General features: G+C 43.5%; 1 protein-coding gene across 2 annotated transcripts in view; it reads left to right on the plus strand.

Annotated features, from left to right (window-relative positions):
- The first annotated feature begins 2,055 nt into the window (after nt 1–2,055).
- grn (GATA binding protein grain) overlaps nt 2,056–18,854 on the plus strand; it is a 41,155-nt gene continuing 24,356 nt past the window's right edge. Inside the window, exons 1-2 of one of the 2 annotated variants that reach the window (XM_032435734.2) lie at nt 2,056–2,410; nt 4,875–5,414. In XM_032435734.2, the coding sequence (XP_032291625.1) occupies nt 5,102–5,414 (313 nt within the window). In that variant the 5' untranslated portion in view covers nt 2,056–2,410; nt 4,875–5,101. The remainder of the gene's footprint in view (nt 2,411–4,874; nt 5,415–18,854) is intronic. The other variant, XM_032435739.2, reaches the window with a different exon arrangement.

An 18,854-nucleotide genomic window follows, 5' to 3' on the forward strand; every position in this document is an offset into this window, starting at 1 on the left:
TATTGATTATCCACAGCTATTGCTAATTGTTGTTGTCTGAGAAGTCAACCTAAATATAGACCTCATATGGTTTATCTTTAAGTGTTTATTTGTATTGGTTAGTTCCGTTTGTTCGCCCATTTGCATTAATAATGTCTTTCTTCGGTTATGCCCTCTACAAATGACCCAGCCTAGCTTTGCTTTGACAGGTTCCCATGCTCAGCTTGTATTACATATATATATACATATTTTGTTGTTGTCCGATCTCTACTGTCCGATCAAGTTTAACCAAAAAGTAAATATGCGCATGTATCTCGTAGTTTCAGCGGCATATTGCAATCTCTCTAACTGCTGCTTTGAGGCAGCCGTGGCACAAATTTAGCTGTTTAAAGGCATAAAGCTAAAGCGAGCTACTCAGATTTCTATCTCAGCTGCATGAACTTATGAAATGAGAATGCAATGTTTCAAAATATGTTTGGCGGGGCCCTGCCCTGGGAAAGTTGGTCCAGCTGCGGCAGAGCATCCTGCCCAGTCACTTGCAAAAGACTTTGCGCTACTTTTGCGCTCAATTTCAGGTGCACGCAAGCAACAACAACAACAGGAACAACAATCGCAGCATTTAACCCTTTTGCCAAAAAGTTTCGAGCGCAAAAATGAAAAACTTTTTAAAGCGAAAATCAATGCGGGAACCCCGAAAAAGGCAGCTCACGTAGCAGAGCTTCCTATATACAAGCGCATATATTTCTTCCTCTGTTTGTCTCTGTGTATGTGTGTGTGTGTGTGTGTTTGCTGTTTATGCGCAGCAGCTGTACAGAGGCAACACAAACTACACAAAGACTCAGACTCGAAAAGTTGAAGACGGCAGCCAACTTGCCAAGTTGTTCAACCACAAAAAATATGAGCTCGATATTAATAATTTGTATCTAGATAGTTTGTGTGGCAGCAAAAGATGCTGCTGCCTGAGAAAAAAAAAGATGAAAAAAAAAAAATTAAACAAAAGCTATGGCTGTGGAGGCCAAATCTTATGCTTATTAGCTATTTTACATACTTAAGTGTATGTGCCTGTGTGTGTGTGTGTGTGCACAGTTATATTCATAAACATGGGCATAATTGTGTATTTAGCTTAATTTCCAGCTGCTAATTTATGCAAATTAAGTTTTATGTGCGCTAAACACCAGCACACATATACACACATCAACACACACACACGCACACACACTGAGCGGGAGACACACGCACACCTACACTCAGACAGACTGTGCGTCTCACATGCATAACTCAAAATCGGCAGACAAATCTGCACACATGTTAAAGCCCATAAATAAACCACATAATCACAAACGGAACGATCGATGATTGTTGTCACTGTTTGACAGCCAGGCAATGGCAATGGTAAAAGGCAAAGGCAAAGGCAGCAAGCAGCAAGCAGCAGGCAGCATGCAGCAGGCAGAAAGCAGTGGCCGAAACGCTGTGCCACAAAAAGAGTGAGAGGCAGTGGCAGAGAGAGAGTCGACAGACAAGCAAAGCCAAAGCCAAAGCCAAAGCCTCACCTGGCGCATGAGCGAGTCGACGTTGAAGCACCGTGCCAAGTGCAGAGCGCAGAGAGGCGTGCCACACAGAGATTATTGAACGATGCACTCGAGCATGACGAGCCGCAGCAGCAGCAGCAGCGACGGCCGCAGTAACAACAACAACATCAACGAAATGCCCTATACAAGCAAACAAACATGCAACTGCAATAACAACAGTAACAACAGCAACAACAACAACAACAACAACAGGAACCAGAGCCAAGCGAAACGAAACGCAAACCGGTTTACCTGCCCGCGTGCATAACAAACAAAAAACACGCCCCGCATGCAAGCCAAACAGTGACAAGCATATTGGTATTGACTGTAGTGCCGTCTCGCTTTGTTGCCTGGCCTGGCCGCCTGCAGCTGCGACCATCTTGTATGTGCCAAATGCCAAAGCCCGGCCCTCGTCAGACGAGTTTCACACACAAACGCGCGCACACACGCACACGCACACACACATACGCAGCGCGTGTCTCTGTCGCTGGCTTTCCTGTTTTGCGCTCGTGGTTCAGTTGGTCTGCGGCCGTTGAAGTGTTTGCTCGTGCCTCGTTCGCCCGTTCGCTCGTTTCGTTTATCGTTTTCGTGTGCTCGCACACTACGTATTACGTATACGTTGCGCGTCGCGTTTGCAACAGCAATAAACAGCAACTACGCTCTAACAACAACAACAACAACAACAACATCAACAATTCGACAGTAATAAACAGCGGCAAGCGACAACAAGACTAGCTACAAAAATCGCGTCGGCAAAATCGCGCAAAAATTGACCTAACAACAAATTAGTGCTAAATCAAACAAAACAAACCAGAAGAAAACATAAACAAAACAAATGTGTGACTAACATATGTGTGCAAAATGTAAGAAAATTATGCAAATATTATTTTTATAAAAGTATACAGTTAAATGACAAGTGCTCAATCAAAACGCCAGCAAGCTTGCAACTGATGTGATTTTAACGCAGCTGCAACACAAGTTCTTATCAGCCTCAGTGCCACAATCAGCACTATTATTATTGATGCATAACAATAAAAACTTACAAAACATTAAAAAAAAAAAAACAAAATATTTGACAGTTTGCTTATCAATTTATTGCTATCAATTCCAACATTTTAATGAAAAGTGTTTTCCCCAAAAACAACAACAACAACAAAAGCAACAACAATGTCATCGAGTGCAGCTATCTATGCCTCTGATAAATTGATTGCGTTTTGGGTGCCCAGCAATTTTACAGTGAAACCTTAAACAATCGAAATCAAAAACTGAAAACAGTGCGCAGTGTTTATAGACGAAATTTATGTTGCCTTATCATCAGTTGCCTGGTTGTTTGTAGCGCAATTGTCAATTGTGCGATAGGCATCTGAGGCCCAACAACAAGCAACAACAAGCAACAACAACAGCAAGCCACAACAACCTGGACAGGTCTTGAGACAACAACAAGTTCTGCTGTCTTTTTATTATTAATAATTTTTGGTTGAGGCCAAAACAAACAACAACAACAACTATAAAAGTCAAAACAACCACATGAAATACAAACAAAAAGTAGTCAAAATTATTGATAAAAATCTGGCAAGAACTGAACAGACATACACAGCCAGATACAGCCAGCAGATACTATAGGGCACACATATAGAATGCCAGATAAGAATTTTTCAAAAATTGTATATCTCTCTCTATATACATATATATATACATTTGTGTCCAGCTACCTGTCTAAGCAAACGCGGCAATAGATACCTAGCATATTGATATACGCTGTGGACTCAATGATGCGACTGATAGCAGCCCCCAGCTCCCAAAAACTTATCTAATTGGGCCTAGTCGAGCGTAGGATATAAACCGCATGTTAAGCGCTAATTGCCGGCCAGGTGAAGCTATTGCAGCACCTTTCCCCGCTTCAGCCAAGTGCACTCAACAGTTCAGTTGCCGTCGGTGCCGAACGCCCACACAACAAGTTGTCGCTCTCGGAATACAGTTGTGGGCTCTAGCGCCAGAGCCAGGCCAAAGGCATTCACAACTGCAGCTTGCCTGCCTGCAAGGCAGACAGTCTTAGGCTAGGTATGCAGCGCATCAATTTTGCACGCACAAAAGTTCGATTGTTCAAGGCAGTTGACTTCCTAAATGACAGCATTTGAACAACTTTGAAGAATACAACATAATTCTTAACTTGGAAACTTGAAATATGAGACAGTTCTTATCTTCTGTTGAAATGAAATTGTTGAAATAAGTATGACGAATTAGATTGATATTTCTATTATAAATCATATGTAGTAAATTTCATGATACAATTTTTTTATAGCTACTATTATTTGCAACATTTTTGATTGGTAATTTTACTGCCTGATTAAAAAAGAAATAGCTAAATATGTAAATAGCCAGGAACTAAAAAAATAGCCATCAGCTTGCCTTTATCTTGCGATACATATGTATGTCAAGTCAGATCGGACGATATCTATATAAAAGATCATAATACTAATAAAATTTGATGCAAATAAGCATTTTTTAGTTTCTTTGTTTGGTTAGATTTCCTGCCTAACAAACTAATAAATAAATAACTATTATAATCATTAACATTTAAATGCAATAGATAGCCAGTTTATATCTTTCGATGTCTTCCCCAAATATTAAAGACAAAAAAAAAGAATACTGCTTGAAAAAATGACTTAATAATAACTGATAAATGTGGGCTATTTTTCCATCTTTTGCTACATGCTTGCCTATTTTGCTTGAGCAGCATACCAGACATTGAAATTCACACAGCGTTGGGCACACAATTGACATGATTTGACATTGTTTGGGTTTATTAGATGAGTTGCACTGTAAACATCGAGAAAACAATGCAGAACAATGGTTCAAAAATTGCTTGTGCCTCCTCAGAATGCGACATGTTTATTAGATCCCCCGGGAGGACTGCTGCAAAATACTGTGCCTGCCTTCTGTTTCTTTGTTCCATCCATCAAGTGTGTACGAAATGCAATACCTCGTTTCCCACACTTTGGCTAAGCATGTGGTCATCAAATTCTAATCAGGAACTGTTGGACCTGGACTAAATATATGTATATATATGTATACTATATATGCACCCAGTTATTGTTGTGGCTACCGCGTACTTGTAAATCAACTGCCCAGAGCTGATTGCCAACTGTACTGGCTGGCTATAAAAAGAAATTAGAAACCAAATATAAAATTGATTGAGGCTGATAAGAAAAAGGTGTGAAGCTGATAAGGCACGCAAGAGCTACCGTTGAAAATCATATCACTTGCGAGTGTCGAAGACAATCGAAAATAAGTTTTCAAGAAGTTCTTATTTAACCTCATTTACAGCACACGCAGTGTTGCAAAGCGCGCGCATAAACATGTGTTGAGAAGCGTCTAAAAATAAATATAAATAACGGCAATTATTCAACACGCTCGAGCTTAAGAGCAAGAGAGTGCAAAACAGAAGCAGCAGCCGAAGCAGGAGCAGAAGCAGGAGCACAGAGATCGTAATTCTCTGTAGAATTTTGCGCGCCCCACGTACCACGTAAAAAACATTCAAAATTATACTCGAAATGGATATGACCTCAACAGCGGAGGCTGCCGCTCGCAGCTGGTACGACAGTCCGCGCTTAGGCGGCGGCGGCGGCGGTGGCGGCGGCGGTTCACCCCAAACAAATGGCCTGGGCAGCGCCGGCAGCAGCCTGGCCCATAGCCATCACAGCCTGTCCAGCGGCGCCTCATCGGCGGGCAGCAGCGTTGGTGCCGCTCTGGGCGGCGGTGCTGGCGGCGCCGGCCTCGGACTGGATACCAGCGACATGAGCGCCTTCTATGCGCTCGAAAGCAATGGACACCATCGACGCTACTATCCCAGCTATCATCAGCACAGTAAGTAATAGAGACACCCCCTCCCACTCCACCTCCAAACCAATTCTGATTCCAGGTTTATGTTTTATTTATTGTTTAAGTAATTTTAGTGGCGCACCGAGGCTACATTTGTCCTAATGTCATTTCTAATGCGTTTTTAATGAATGGGGGGTGGCTGTCATGCGTGTGTGAGTGTGTGTGTGGGTTGGCTCATCCCACAAATCGATTGCTTCGCGCCTTCTTTTTTTGTTGTATTTATTTTTTGTCGCACGTTTCCTGTTGGCTATGCGCGCGGCACAGAGGGAGGGGCAACGGCGACAGGGGCAACATCCCTTAGCTGTACTTTGGTCTAACTGAATCTGTTTGCCCAACCCCTGGCATTGGTTTTTCCCTTAACAAACTGCTTTATTTTTGGCTGCCCCCAAATGTGATTTAAGTGTGTTTGTATGTGGCAGCTTTAACGGGCCCTAGCTTTAACTGTAAACAGCTCACTTACAGCTTGACAATTGTGGTGTAACTAGCCCAGACGTGGCGGCTCTCAGACCTGGCGCACTTCAGCTTTTCCCAGCTGCAGCTCCATGTTTTCTAATTGCGCGCAATTTGTTGCCACAAAAAGAAAACCCAAAAAATGAAAAAAAAAAACCGACTATTATTGGCACGGCGAAGATTAAATACCCTTGTGGGCATACGACTTACGATCTTGCATTAATTTGAAGAGAATTGTGAAACATGAGAGAGTAGAGCTCGTAGTTGCTAAGTTTGGTCAAGAAATCTTGTGAAATAAAAACATTTTGTTATAGAACTTTATTTTCAACCGATGTTAAAAACAATTAGTTTAAATGAATGGGATCGTAGGGCAGCCAATAATCGACAAGTTTCGTTATAATAATTTAATAAAGAAACAAGAGCTTAACTTCGATAGATTATATGTATGGCAGCAATATGTTAAAGAGCTATCATCCGACAAGTTCTGACATATATGCTGCTTGCAACATAAAATTGCATAGAGATAGACAGGCGGATAGATGAACAGGGCTAAAACGCATCGACTGTTTATACTGAATAAGAATATATATAATCTATGTCTGTCTTTATGGCTTACACAGTTCAAAACAAAATGATGAAGCCCTTTTAGAGTATACGAAAAATAGAAGCAAATTATCTATGCTCATTAGTGTTATGGCAGCAGCAGCAGCAGCAACAACAACAGACAACAGACAGCAGCAGCAGCAGACGACAACAATTTCTAGATTCACACGCCTGCAACAAAAACAAATTGCTCCGAAAATGTGAGCACTTTTTTGGGGCCAAAAAGTCAGGCAAAAATTTTGGGTTCCGCTAAGTTAATTTTCAATTTGAAAAAGTGGGTGCCACCGTTGCGGCGGCTCAGACGTCGGCTGCGGCTGTTGCTGTCAGTTTTGACAGTTGACTGCCCGAAAATCCATTTTCACTTGGCACTTAGCATTGCGCTGCAGTTGCCATTGCCATTGTTATTGTTATTGTTAGTTGCTTTCATTGTCGTTGTTGTTGTTATTGTTGTAGCTGAGCGCAGCTTTTGCCTGCATTTTGACAGTTCCACGTAAAACGCGACGAGCGGGACAGAGTACGGACGTGTGACATGCATCGATGCGGCTGCCGTTGAATTTATTTCCTGCTACTCAAGTGTGCGAAAATTTTAATTTAAAATTTTTGTTGCTCTGTGCCGCGGAATGTGGAACGCGCGCACTGAAAGACAGCCCAAGCGGGTGGCTGCAAGTGATCAATCAGCTCTTTTGGCGAGCCACAGCCTCCTTAGCTCCACAGCCCGATTGCCCCCGCCGCCAACCGCCGCCCCGTTTGCATTTATGTTTAATTCATGTTATTCATATGCGGACTTTATTGATGCTTGATTTGATTTGATGGCAACGCGCAGGCACTGATCCGGCTGCTGTAATTCCATTCATGCACTCTAAAGCCCGCGCATTCAAATCGCGCGCTCTTTGTCTGCCATTTTTTGACAGACAGTTTGTCGGCTGGAGCAGCTCTTGCAGTTGCTGCTGTGGCTGTGCCTGTGCCTGCTGTTGCTGGTGGAAATCTCGTTGGAGCACCTGTGGCGAGCGTTGATTTTAAAATTCATTAGTCTGCATGTGTCACATTTCGGATGAGTACGTTCGGCAGAGTTGTCAAAAAACGGAATTCCAACAGTAACTCAATTTAGCTGGCACATATGACTCTGGTGCTTAGCTCAAGCGATTAACATTTGGAGCAGCCCAAATAACAGCGCGTAAAGCGGGCTTAAGTGTGTGTGCGGACGCGTGTGTGTGTGTGTGTATGTGTGTAGGGGGCAGCCACTTACGCACACATATACAAACGTTGAGACGCCTGCCGTGTGTTTGAAAATGCAGCTTAATGGATTTTGACGCGCTCACTTAAACACAACACAAACACAATACAAATACATCAAAGACACACACACACACACACTCTCGGCGAACACACACACACACACACACACTGGCAGATTTTTATGATACAAGCCATAAAAACCGACAACAACAAAAGCAACAAGCATGTGAAATTTAAATTTCAAAAGCAAACATGCCGAAAATTTGGCAATAACTTTTTTTCTGATTTTTATTTGTTTTTTATTTTTATTTACTTATTTATTTATTTATTTTTTGTGTATTGTTTTGGCTCTGGCCGCGTATTTATTGTTGCTCATTTCTTATTTCTGGGTTGCCTTTTCGTTGAAAAAATCTGTATTTGAACATGTGCATGTATATATATGAATATATATAGTCTACAATATGGCCTCAACAAACTTTTATTTAATTTAGTTTTTGTTTTTTGTTTTTTGGCAAACTTGGAAGTTTTTTTTTTCGTGTTGGCATTTGTTCTCTTCACTAGAAAGAGTCTCGTACATTTGTCATCGAGCTTGTACTTATCTAATTTGGTTATTGTGCATAATCATCAAGAAAATCATGTAAATTTCTTAGAAACTTATTTCTAAAATTTATTTTCTGGCGATTTTCTAAAATTAAGATTTAATTTTGATAATTTGATGTATTGAATATAAATATATTAGGACGCATTATACAAATTTCAGTTTTGCCAAATAGAAGAGTATCATGAGAATTTTTATCTTTCTATCCTTGTTTATTTTAAGCATGTTTTCGAACCTGTTTACTAGCCATTGTATTATTTAATGATATTGTCGATGAGATTTACCGCCCAATAGGATCTACATACACTTTCTGAACTGAAAGTCTTAGGTTGATAAGCATTTAATTTTATGCTCGCTGTTTAATGTAGATTTTTGTAAAGATATACGGAGAACCAAACAATTCAATTTGAAACCGATTTTTCGTATATATACTTTATGATATTGTCATCTGATTCGATCTTATCTCCATTAGCGTTTTATAAATAGAGTTAAAAGGGTATTATGGCTTCGCTTTGAATGCAACAAGAGAATTCGACCGCCTGCACGACTGCAATCATTTAAATGCACTTTTAATTAGCCAGAGACTGCAATAAATGCATTTTAAGCAAAGCTACAACCGCACACACACACACACACACACACACACACACACACACACCCATACAAGCTAACGGTTTTTAGCCGTGCGTATTGCCATTGCACTCGCACATTTGCCTACACAATAAATGGGGCCAGAGTGTGGGATAGAATAGGTGAGCAGCAGTTCGGCTTTTTGACAATATTTTTCGTCGTGAATTTTCATTTGTTGTTGCAACTTTGTTGCTTATCGCGTTGACAAAATCAGGCAAATGAAAACTTTGGCAGTGCGAGCGTGTGCGCGCGAGTATGTGTGTCTTGTCTGCAGTTGAAAATATTCCCACACAACTCTTGACGCACTTAACGCAAATGTCACGCACAGTGGCAAAGTCACAAAAGGGATATCAAATAAATGCGGGCCCATTCAGCCAGGGATATCAAAGTCCATTTAAAGCCCAAAGCAATGCCAATGCAATTTGCGCTGCCGCTCGCCAGAGCCTTTGGGGGCTGATGCGAAGTGAAGGCTGGTCCGCTTCCTGGCTGCCAGGCTGGCAGGCTACCAGGTGTTGCACTTGGTCAGCCATAGTCTCATAAATTTCGCGCTGGCCCAAGTTGTGGTGCGCGCATAAAACAGAAATTTCCAAGAAATTACAACACGGCCAACACAAAAGCACAAAAGCCATAGACATAGACCAGGGCCCCAACAGGCTGCAGGCAGGCCAACACGGCACAGCAACAGCACCAGACACTCGGGCACGGCACCACAATAAATGTGTGTGTGTGTATGTGAATTGGTGTGTGTGTTTGGTTGTAATAGTTGTTGTAATTTACTGACTGCTACGTCGAGCTGACTGAGCCTGGGCATGGCCGAATCTCGGGCCGCAAATCTTAATCCCGGTGCGCAAGTTTTCAGCGAACTGGGCACTGGGAGCGTGGCGGCGGCCTATAAAAATGAGTTATGGTATTGCAATTGAACAGCTGGGCCACCGCTGCGTATGATTGATGTGACTTTAAATGCGCTTCGTCCAGCTTATGTGTGCGTGCGTGAGTGTGTCTGTGTGTGCATCTGTGACAATTTTCAAAGGTATTATAAACCTTGAGCTTGCTTATTGCAACTCTTGCTGCTGCAGTTGTTGCTGCAGTTGCCCTCTCAATTCGCTTTGATTAAAATGTCTTGAAATCATGCCACATTAATTATGACCCAAATTCTTGGAAGCATTCTTTGCATCGTATGATGCAGCGGCAAGCTGTTTGTTGTTGTGCCTGATTGCTATTGTAGCTGTTGCTGTTGTTGTTGTTGTTGCTACTGCTGCTGTTGCATATTGTTTATTGCATTCGACAGTGGCCGGTCATTCATATGGCGCACCGCCCGCGTTGCACATGTTGTTGCTGCTGCCGCTGCTGCTGCTGCTGGCGCGATGTTTTAATTAGTCGTGGCAACGGCAAACTGTCTTTGCTTAATTAAATGACATAATTATAAGAATGTGCCTGCCACAACAGGCCCCCAAAGCCCGACTTTGAATTCAACTTTAACTGCCTACGCCAAATGCAACATGCAACACGTGATGTTGCTGCTGCCGGGGCTGCTGTTGCTGCTGCTGCTGTCGTTGACATTGCGGCGATGCTTCAATTAATTTGCACTGCAGCAACAGTTGCCGTTGTCGCCTCACTGGCTGCCTGACTAACCGACCAACTGGCTACTTTGCATGCCGCCGAGAGCCAAAGGTGCCGCCACGTCCAGCAAACAAACTCCATTGTCCAGCTGCAGCTCCGAGGAGCGAGCGACCAGCTACCCAGTTCTTGGCATTTCCATTGCCAACACGTTTCGCATTCTAATTTGACATTTCGTTTTGCCCGCTGGCTCTTCGCCTGGCTAGTGTGAACAGCTGTCCTTCAATCACTATCAATGTCGCCTGTTGCCGGTTGCTGGTTGCTGGTTGCTAGTTGCCTGTTGCTGGCATCAATCTCAGCTCGCCAAGATGGCGGCCGCGGCATTCTTCTTAGAGCTTTTGCCGACTCTTCTGATGAACTAGGCCGGAAGTCTTTGAGCTAGCTGGCATTTTTGCGCTCGACATCCTTTTGCCCGCTTGCTTGTCATTTGTCAGCGCCAGATTCCTGGAACTACTGCACACATACATAGGCATGTATATGTGTGTGAGTGCCTGATGTGCATCATCAATAATGTTGCTACTGTGCCCTGTGTTGCTGCTGCTGCTGCTGTAGCTGTTGCTGTTGCTGCTATGTTGTACAGTGTTGTCTGCTGCTTTCATTATTAATTTGTAAAATCAAAATGCTGCTCGGTAGCAATTTATAATGACAAGAGGCAAACAAAGCTTACGCATGTTGCTGCAACACACGCCAGCAACAGGCAATGTTGTTGTTGCTGTTGTTGTGATTTGTCTAACACAGCAAGCGGTCAATATGCCGACACTGAACGTACAAAGCGCAATGTGGCAGCGTTCATTAATTTTATGCGCAACCAGCAACATTCACCGACAACAGACGGCACCAACAGCAGCAGCCACCGCAGCAGCAACATGTTGCCAGGCCGTCTGCTGCTCTTGACTGCCGTCGAGCACGATTTGTGACTGCAATTACAATATTGAATATTAGCGCATTGTTGGCTGCTGCTGCTGCTGCTTTTGCTGCTGACGTTGTCGCCCCCGCTGTCAATGCAATTGCAACTGCAACAACGACAGCAACATGCAGTCGCAACAGCAACAGCAACAGCAGCCGCAGCAGCAGCAACAACATTTTCTGATAAACTGTTGCTAATACATTTGTGCAGCCGTTTGGGCCGTTTGGCTTTTGTGTACTGCATTTGGCAGTGTCAAGTTTACAAATGACTTTGCCAGTTCGAGCTGCGACATGGCCTTAACTGATCTTTCGGGCGAGCGCCCGAACAGGGACTGCTAGCCCCAATGGCATATTAATCAGCCGGGGCGAAGTCATTGTACGCTTGGCAGCTAATCGGCGAATGTTTAATGTCTAATGCCTTAATGGCTAATAGTAAATGGTTAATAGTAAATGTTTAATGGCTTCCAAGAAGCGTCGTCAACTATCAAAATAGAACAATCTTACCGAGAAGAAGCGGATAACACACGCTTAACACGCTGGGGACCACCTGGTCTGACCTGATCAGGTGGCAATACCTATTTGGCCGCGAAACTAACAAATGACGCCCCCTCCGGCTCATTAACATTCGATGAGCAGAAAAAATTTGTTGAGAAGCTCGCGAGCTTTTCGACCAAGAAACCAGTTTGCATATCTTTGAGTCGCCTGCTTAGCATAAATGCTCGAATCTTTCTGCTCTTTGGGACGAAACAATGCAGCAATAAAAGCAACAGCAAACAAACAACAACAAAAACAAGAATAAGGGAAATAATAATGCGTTGTTCTTGGCATAAAAAAAAAATATGTCATACGAGTGTGTCGCAAGAGACGCCGCCAAAAATTTGTTGCTGCTGCTGAGACTGCTGCACGGACCCACCGGGCACGATTTTCGTTTGCAGCCTTTTTTGGGGGCACACTGTTTAGCATAATATTGCTGGCACAGCATCCTGCGGCGGCGCGTGTGTTTAATAAAATATTTTATTAATATGCGAAAAGTGGACGCAGCAAACGGCAAACGGCGAACAGCAACGGCAACGGCAACGGCAACGGCGGCAACTGTTGCTGTTGTCGTCGCATCAATTGAATTTCTCAAGTTCAGGGCTTATGAATTTATGCAACGTTTCGAGTTCGCTTTTTGTTTTGTGCGGGGGGCGCAGCTTTGTTTTTAGCCTGAAGCCCTTTGTTGTGATAAATGTCAACGCGTTCTTATTTATGACATGTGAAGCAGCGCCCGCCTGCCTGGTGGTCCACAGCAACATCAGCAGCAGCAACAACAGCAACAACAACAACATCTACAACAACAACTTGCCCCAACAACACTTCAAACGTTGCGTTGTGGCCGCTGCAGCCTTTTGGCTTACCAAATTTGGTTGTGTCATATAAAAACTTGTCAATTTTAATGATTTTGCTGACGCTTCGAACTGTCATAAGTGCGCCAAAGGCATTTGAGGCGCGCCTGACAGCGACTGCAGATCCTCTCTGTGTCTGAGTGTGCGTGAGTGTGTGTGCGTGTGCCTGTGTGTGTATTGCTCATTAGCCATGCCTTTGAATGGCCACTGCAAAGCCTGTCAGCATGACTTGAGCCTGACTGAGTGACACTGTCGGCCCAATCACTCGCCTAGAGTCCGGCCTGGCATTTGCATAAATTTATTATGCTTGCGTGTTGGCCAAAAAGGATCAACTACAACTTGGACGCTGCTGCTGCTGCTGCTGTTACTGCTGCTGCTACCCACAGCTGCAGCTACAAAATGAGTGCGCGTGCACGCTGCCAACTGCTGCAAATGCAGCCGCATTATTAACATTTTTACCAGCCGTAGCACCCACCATAACAAATGGAAGAAAAAAAATGAAATAAAACACACACACAAAAAGCAGCAAGAAAATGGTGTGGCCCGGCTGCAACAGCAACTGCAACGACAACTGCAGCAACAACAACGAGAGCAGCAAACGCAAACAAATGGCAACAAAAATGGCGCATTTCAAACCCTCAACTTGGGTTTTACATGTTGTTGTTATTGTTGCTGCTGCTGCCGCTGCCTCGCCTTGCTGCAAGTTTTTATTTAGTGCGGCAACATTTGTCGCTCGTTGCTGCCGTTGCCGCTGCCGCTGCCGCAGCCGTTGCCGCTGCTGCTTGTCGTCTTGTCAACATGTTTTGTGGCAACATTGCTGCACGTATGCAAAAGTTAGTCAGGCCACGTAATTCACACGTTAAGCTAAATATGCTTGTTAACCACAGCTCCAGTTTTCTCTATCCATAGCCATAATTTATTGCCTCATCAAAAAAAAAACGTATAAGAAATGTAATTTGAAAATGCTTGGATAATTAGCTGAACATTTGTAAGCTACTCTGCAATTGTTACCCTCAATTAAATATATCGAGTAAATATTTTTCAATTAAATGCATTTGCTCTTCGATCAATTTCAAATAGTAAGATATTAGATATTCGTTTGAGTTTTCAGCGTAAGACGCCTTAAAACATGGAACTATATTTTATGATTGATATTATATACAGTGACATACTATCTACCTAACTTTTTTAAACAGCACTTTCATCTATGGCCCTTAGCCAACATATCATGCATACTCTAGTCTGGGATTCGAACCGGCAATCTTCTTGAAGACTGCTTTAAACGAAAACTTATTAAATGCATATTATTTATACAAATTCTTGCTTAAGAGTCTTTCATTATTAAGCAATTAATAACAAATAAAACACTTAAAAAATACTTCAAATTTTGAAAAACCATGCAAATATATTCAGCAACAAAAAACACCTGAGCTATGTTGAGTTGTTGTGCAATGCACAGATGAGTGGCATAATTGCGTGGCAGCAGGAGCTGGATGAGAATTTGTGGTTAAGTTATTAAACGCATTATCATAAGTACAATTGACAACTTATGACTAATGATAAGCTGGCATGCAACTGGAGCAGCGCGCAGCGTTGAAGACGGAAATGTGGCAGGGCAGAGGGCGGGGCAGACGTGTAGTTTGGGGGCAGCAGCGGCAGCAAGCCGCAAATAAAGTGTTAATAATATAGATGGAAATGGCAGCGCAGTTTGCGCTTAATAAAGCAGCCGCCAGCCTGTCAGTCAGTCAAGCAGTCAGCCAGTCAGCAAGTCAGTCCGTCAAGCAGTTGGCACGCAACTGAACTGCAATATGCGGCAAGCTAGCAAAATATGAAAAATAAAAAATACAAGAAAAAAACTAAGAAGAAACCAAAGAAATAATTAAAACAAACAACAAGAGCGCAAAATGCTAAGCAGCTCGTGAGCTCAAAAGCTGGTGGAGAGCTGGCAGCTCCCTGAGCAGCTGAAGGTGTCTTTTGCGGCATCGGCCTCTAACTGACCTACCTGGCTACACGGCTACATGGTGGTGGCTAAAACTGGAATCCGTTATAGTTTATTGCCGCCGCTTGGTGCATTTTATTTTTGTTTTTTTTTTTTTTTTTTTTCAATTTGGAGCAGGTGTAAGTGGCAGGCAGGCAGGCAGCAGCTCGAGTCGCAGAGACACTTGACCGCATTTTGGAGCCACGCGCCTACAAACGAAGCAGGTGAAAAGTCTCGGTTCATGTCCTGGCCACAATCGAGGGTCGCTCAGGTTATAAATTAAGCGAGCGCCTGCAGCAGCAGCAGCGGCAGCAGCAGCGGCAACTGCGAGGGGTCATTGCAGGATTCACTGAGCCACGGCTAAGACATTGGATCGACTGTCTCAGCCGCTGGCTGCCTTTTGTATGATTGATTGTGGCTTAATGCCAGGCGGAAGCAGCTGAAGCAGGCGACGCATTTTCCAAATTGACGTAGTGAGTGACTGAGCCGATCTAACTGACTGACTGCCAGACTGTCTGACTGACTGACTGGCTGACTGACTGACTGACATACGTTACAATTGAGCCGCCGCGCACTCATTTGGCGATTTGATTTGCTGTCTGCGATAAGGCGAGCTGCAAACCCGCGCTCTCCCTCTGGCTCTCCAACTCTCACTCTCGCTCTTTTTCTCACCCCTAATCCGCCGGTTGGTGTGAATTTAATCTAGCAAAGAGCTGGCAATCCTTTTTTGCGAAAAGCTGTTACATTTACCCAATGGCCGCTCTCTAATAGCATCCCAGCCTGCTTATCAAGATGTTCACACACAGCACACACAATGATTCGAGTGTTGTCACTCTGAGGCTGAGGTTTCAGTTCGGGCCTTTTGTTGCTGATCATTCAAATGCGATGTGCTGCCAGTGATAAGGCGCCATGGCTATTGCCAGCTGCCTGTTTTTCTTTTTAGCTGCATTTTGGTTAATTGAATTGGCCATAGGCCCGACGCTGCCCCATCACCTGCTGCTGTTGCTGCCTGACTGCCTGCAGCTCCTGTCGCTCTGTCAGGGATTGTCATCTTCAAATGTCAAACACGTCGAGCTAAGTGCTCGGCTGGCTGTGCATACAATTAATTATGTCATTCACGTTGGCGACTGGCCACAACAACAACCACAATAACAACAATTTGAGACTGCAATTAAAAGGCGCTTTCGGTACGCTTTTCTGTTTAGAGTCTAAGGCAGACACGGCTTAGACGTACAGGCGCTGAGTTGAGACTTGGCTTTAAGTTGACTTCAGCTCGAGTTGAGTTCGAGTTGAGCGCTTGTCAAACGCTTTTAAAACGCCACACACATGTCCAAGCGTCGCTTTATGGAGTGTCTCTTACACACACAAATACGAGTCGGCTTTGTGGCTTTGATCTGTCAGTTTGAAGAAATCAAGCGCAGGCCAAAAACTTCAAAATGTTTTTTGTTATTTGACTTTTTTGTTTTTGCGGTGCGCTACAACAAAAATTAAAGGCAGATTTTATTGTAGCGCTTTGTTTATTGCTGTTGTTGCTGCTGTTGTTGCTGTTGTGTAGAACGTGTCAGCCAGGCTTTTGGCTTTGGGGGACGGCCAAGGGCACGACGACGACGTCGTCGCTTTTCACCAGCACGAGCTTTGCATACCGACAATGACAACAGCAGCCGCAGCAACAATATCAAAAAAATGTCGCTGTATGTGTGTGTGTGTTTTTGCAACTTTAATTGCTGTACTCAGCTTGATTTATTAGCGAATTGTTTTATACAAAAAAAAAAAAAAAAAGATGCCAACAGCCTTTAACAACAGCAGCCGCAACACAGCAACAACACCAGTTAACAGTGACTCATCTTAATAGACTTAACAGCGCTCTGTTATCTTCAAATTAAGATTAAAGGAATTTTAAAATATTTAATATTTGGTCTTATATCAAAAAATAAAAGATTAATAGAATATGCCAACAGCCTTCAACAATAACAGCCGCAAATGCAATAACAGTGAATCATCACCGCTTAACAGCAGGCTTAACAGCGCTCTGTTATCGGCAACACGATCGCAAATTGAAAGTTTTCATTGGCCGCAATTAAAGTTTGCATTGCCATTGATTTGTGGCAAGTGAAGGCTCACTGAAAGCGATGCCTCCTCACATATAATTTGGCATGTCCAATGCGCTTATTTGGGCACCCAAAATTATATACACAACGCCAGTCGATGACGACTTCATATAGAATATAACTTCTTCATACTGCATACATGTATCTGTGGCTGTGGCAGCTGCACTTTTTGGTGGCACGTCGCAGCAATTGTCTCTGCTGCCAAAGTGTGAAGTTTGCTCTGTGGCTGGGGCTGGATGGTAACAAGCCGCAACAATTGAGGCATTGCACTGCGCCACAAAACTATCTCACAACAGACAGCAGCAACTGGGAAGAAAACCTCTGCGCCTCTGCCTGCGTCGAGCTGCTGTGCATAATTTCTATAATCAGACACACGTACATATAATATCGCTGCTAAAGCACTGTTATTAGGATAATCAAATGGATATTATCGCAGGCAGCGATCGATCCGCAACAGTGCAACAACAGGCAGCAGGCAGCAGGCAGTGGCAAGCTTCGAATACCCTTGGGAAAGAGAAGCCAACAGAACTTTGTACACTTGGCGAAAAATCCGCTGCTAATTTTAAATTTGACTGGTCAATTTGCTTGTCAAATTTCAAGAAAATTTGCTTCATAAATATATTTTTAAATAAATTATGAATCACATTTAATTGTCAGAATAAACGGCATAAAGGCTTGGCTTAAGATCAAAATACTTTTTACAAGTATTTGCATGCACAAAATAAGCGGGCATTACTTTTTAATCTTGTATTTAAAAATATTAATTAAAAAAATTAAAACTTAATGAAAATAAAAAATCGAGCTGAGAAATAAAATTTGTGCTGAATTTGTACGAATTTTTGTACTTTATTTGAGTGTATTATTCTGGGCTATATGTCCCAGTGTAACTCATATACTAAAATGCTTTAAAACAAATAATCAATAATAGATTTTTACTTTTTTAAATTTGGACTCCAGCACATTTCAGCAGCTTTTTGAGAAGCCTGTGCTTGTGCGATAGAGCATCTACGATTCGGCTTGCTGTTCATAGCTTTATTTGCCCGTCTGCTCAGACTATTGCTTGAACCGCAGAACTAATCCATCTTGGCGAGCATTGAACTGACTGACCTACTGTTAGACAGACAATCCAAGCGGGACTTTTTGTGGCAACATGGCAAACGGAGTCGGAGTCGAAGTTGGAGTTGGAGTTAAAGTCGGAGTCGACTTTGGCGTCAGCGTTCGACAGCGGCTGCTGCATAATCAAAAATAATTTCACATACAAACAAGCCCCAAAGCTAACACAGAGCTGTTTGGAGCTGTAGCCGAGGCACCAATATTAATGATAATAATAAGAATAAGTGCGCAGAGCAACCAGCCCCCACCCCTACCCCGCTGCCCGCACCTCACTGCCACTGCCGCAAACAATTGCAGGATATATGTATGCATGTATATGAGATGGCGTGGCACGTTGCAACGATGCGTTGCAGCGCTATGGAAACGGCAGCATTGGCGCACATAAATCTCACTTGGTGTCCGCTAAATTATACACTGCCAGACATTTAGGCTACACTTTTAGCCAAAGCCCGGCTTTGTGGGTTTGAGGGCAGCAGCAAAAACGGCGGCGGCGTCGGCGCAGGCGCATTCGAAGCCCGCTGCTGATCGATCTTTTTAGCTTTGGGACAAAAGTTTAACGCGATTGTTTATGATACAAATTAAACAATTTATGACAATGCAGCAGCAGCAGCAGCAGCCGCAGCAGCAGCCGCAGTCTTGGCCATATGCAAAGTCAGTCTGCGCTAAGGCCGCGAGCGTCCGTGGTCCGAGTGCCTTACTGCCTGCCTCAGCAACAGCAGCAGCGACAGAGGCGGCGGCAGCGGCAGCAGCAACTGTTGCTGGTGTTTCATAAATTATAACGCAGCTTTTCCGCCTTGAAAA

The sequence above is a fragment of the Drosophila virilis genome, chromosome 2, assembly GCF_030788295.1.
Source record: "Drosophila virilis strain 15010-1051.87 chromosome 2, Dvir_AGI_RSII-ME, whole genome shotgun sequence".
In the NCBI taxonomy this organism is placed as follows: Eukaryota; Metazoa; Arthropoda; class Insecta; order Diptera; family Drosophilidae; genus Drosophila; species Drosophila virilis.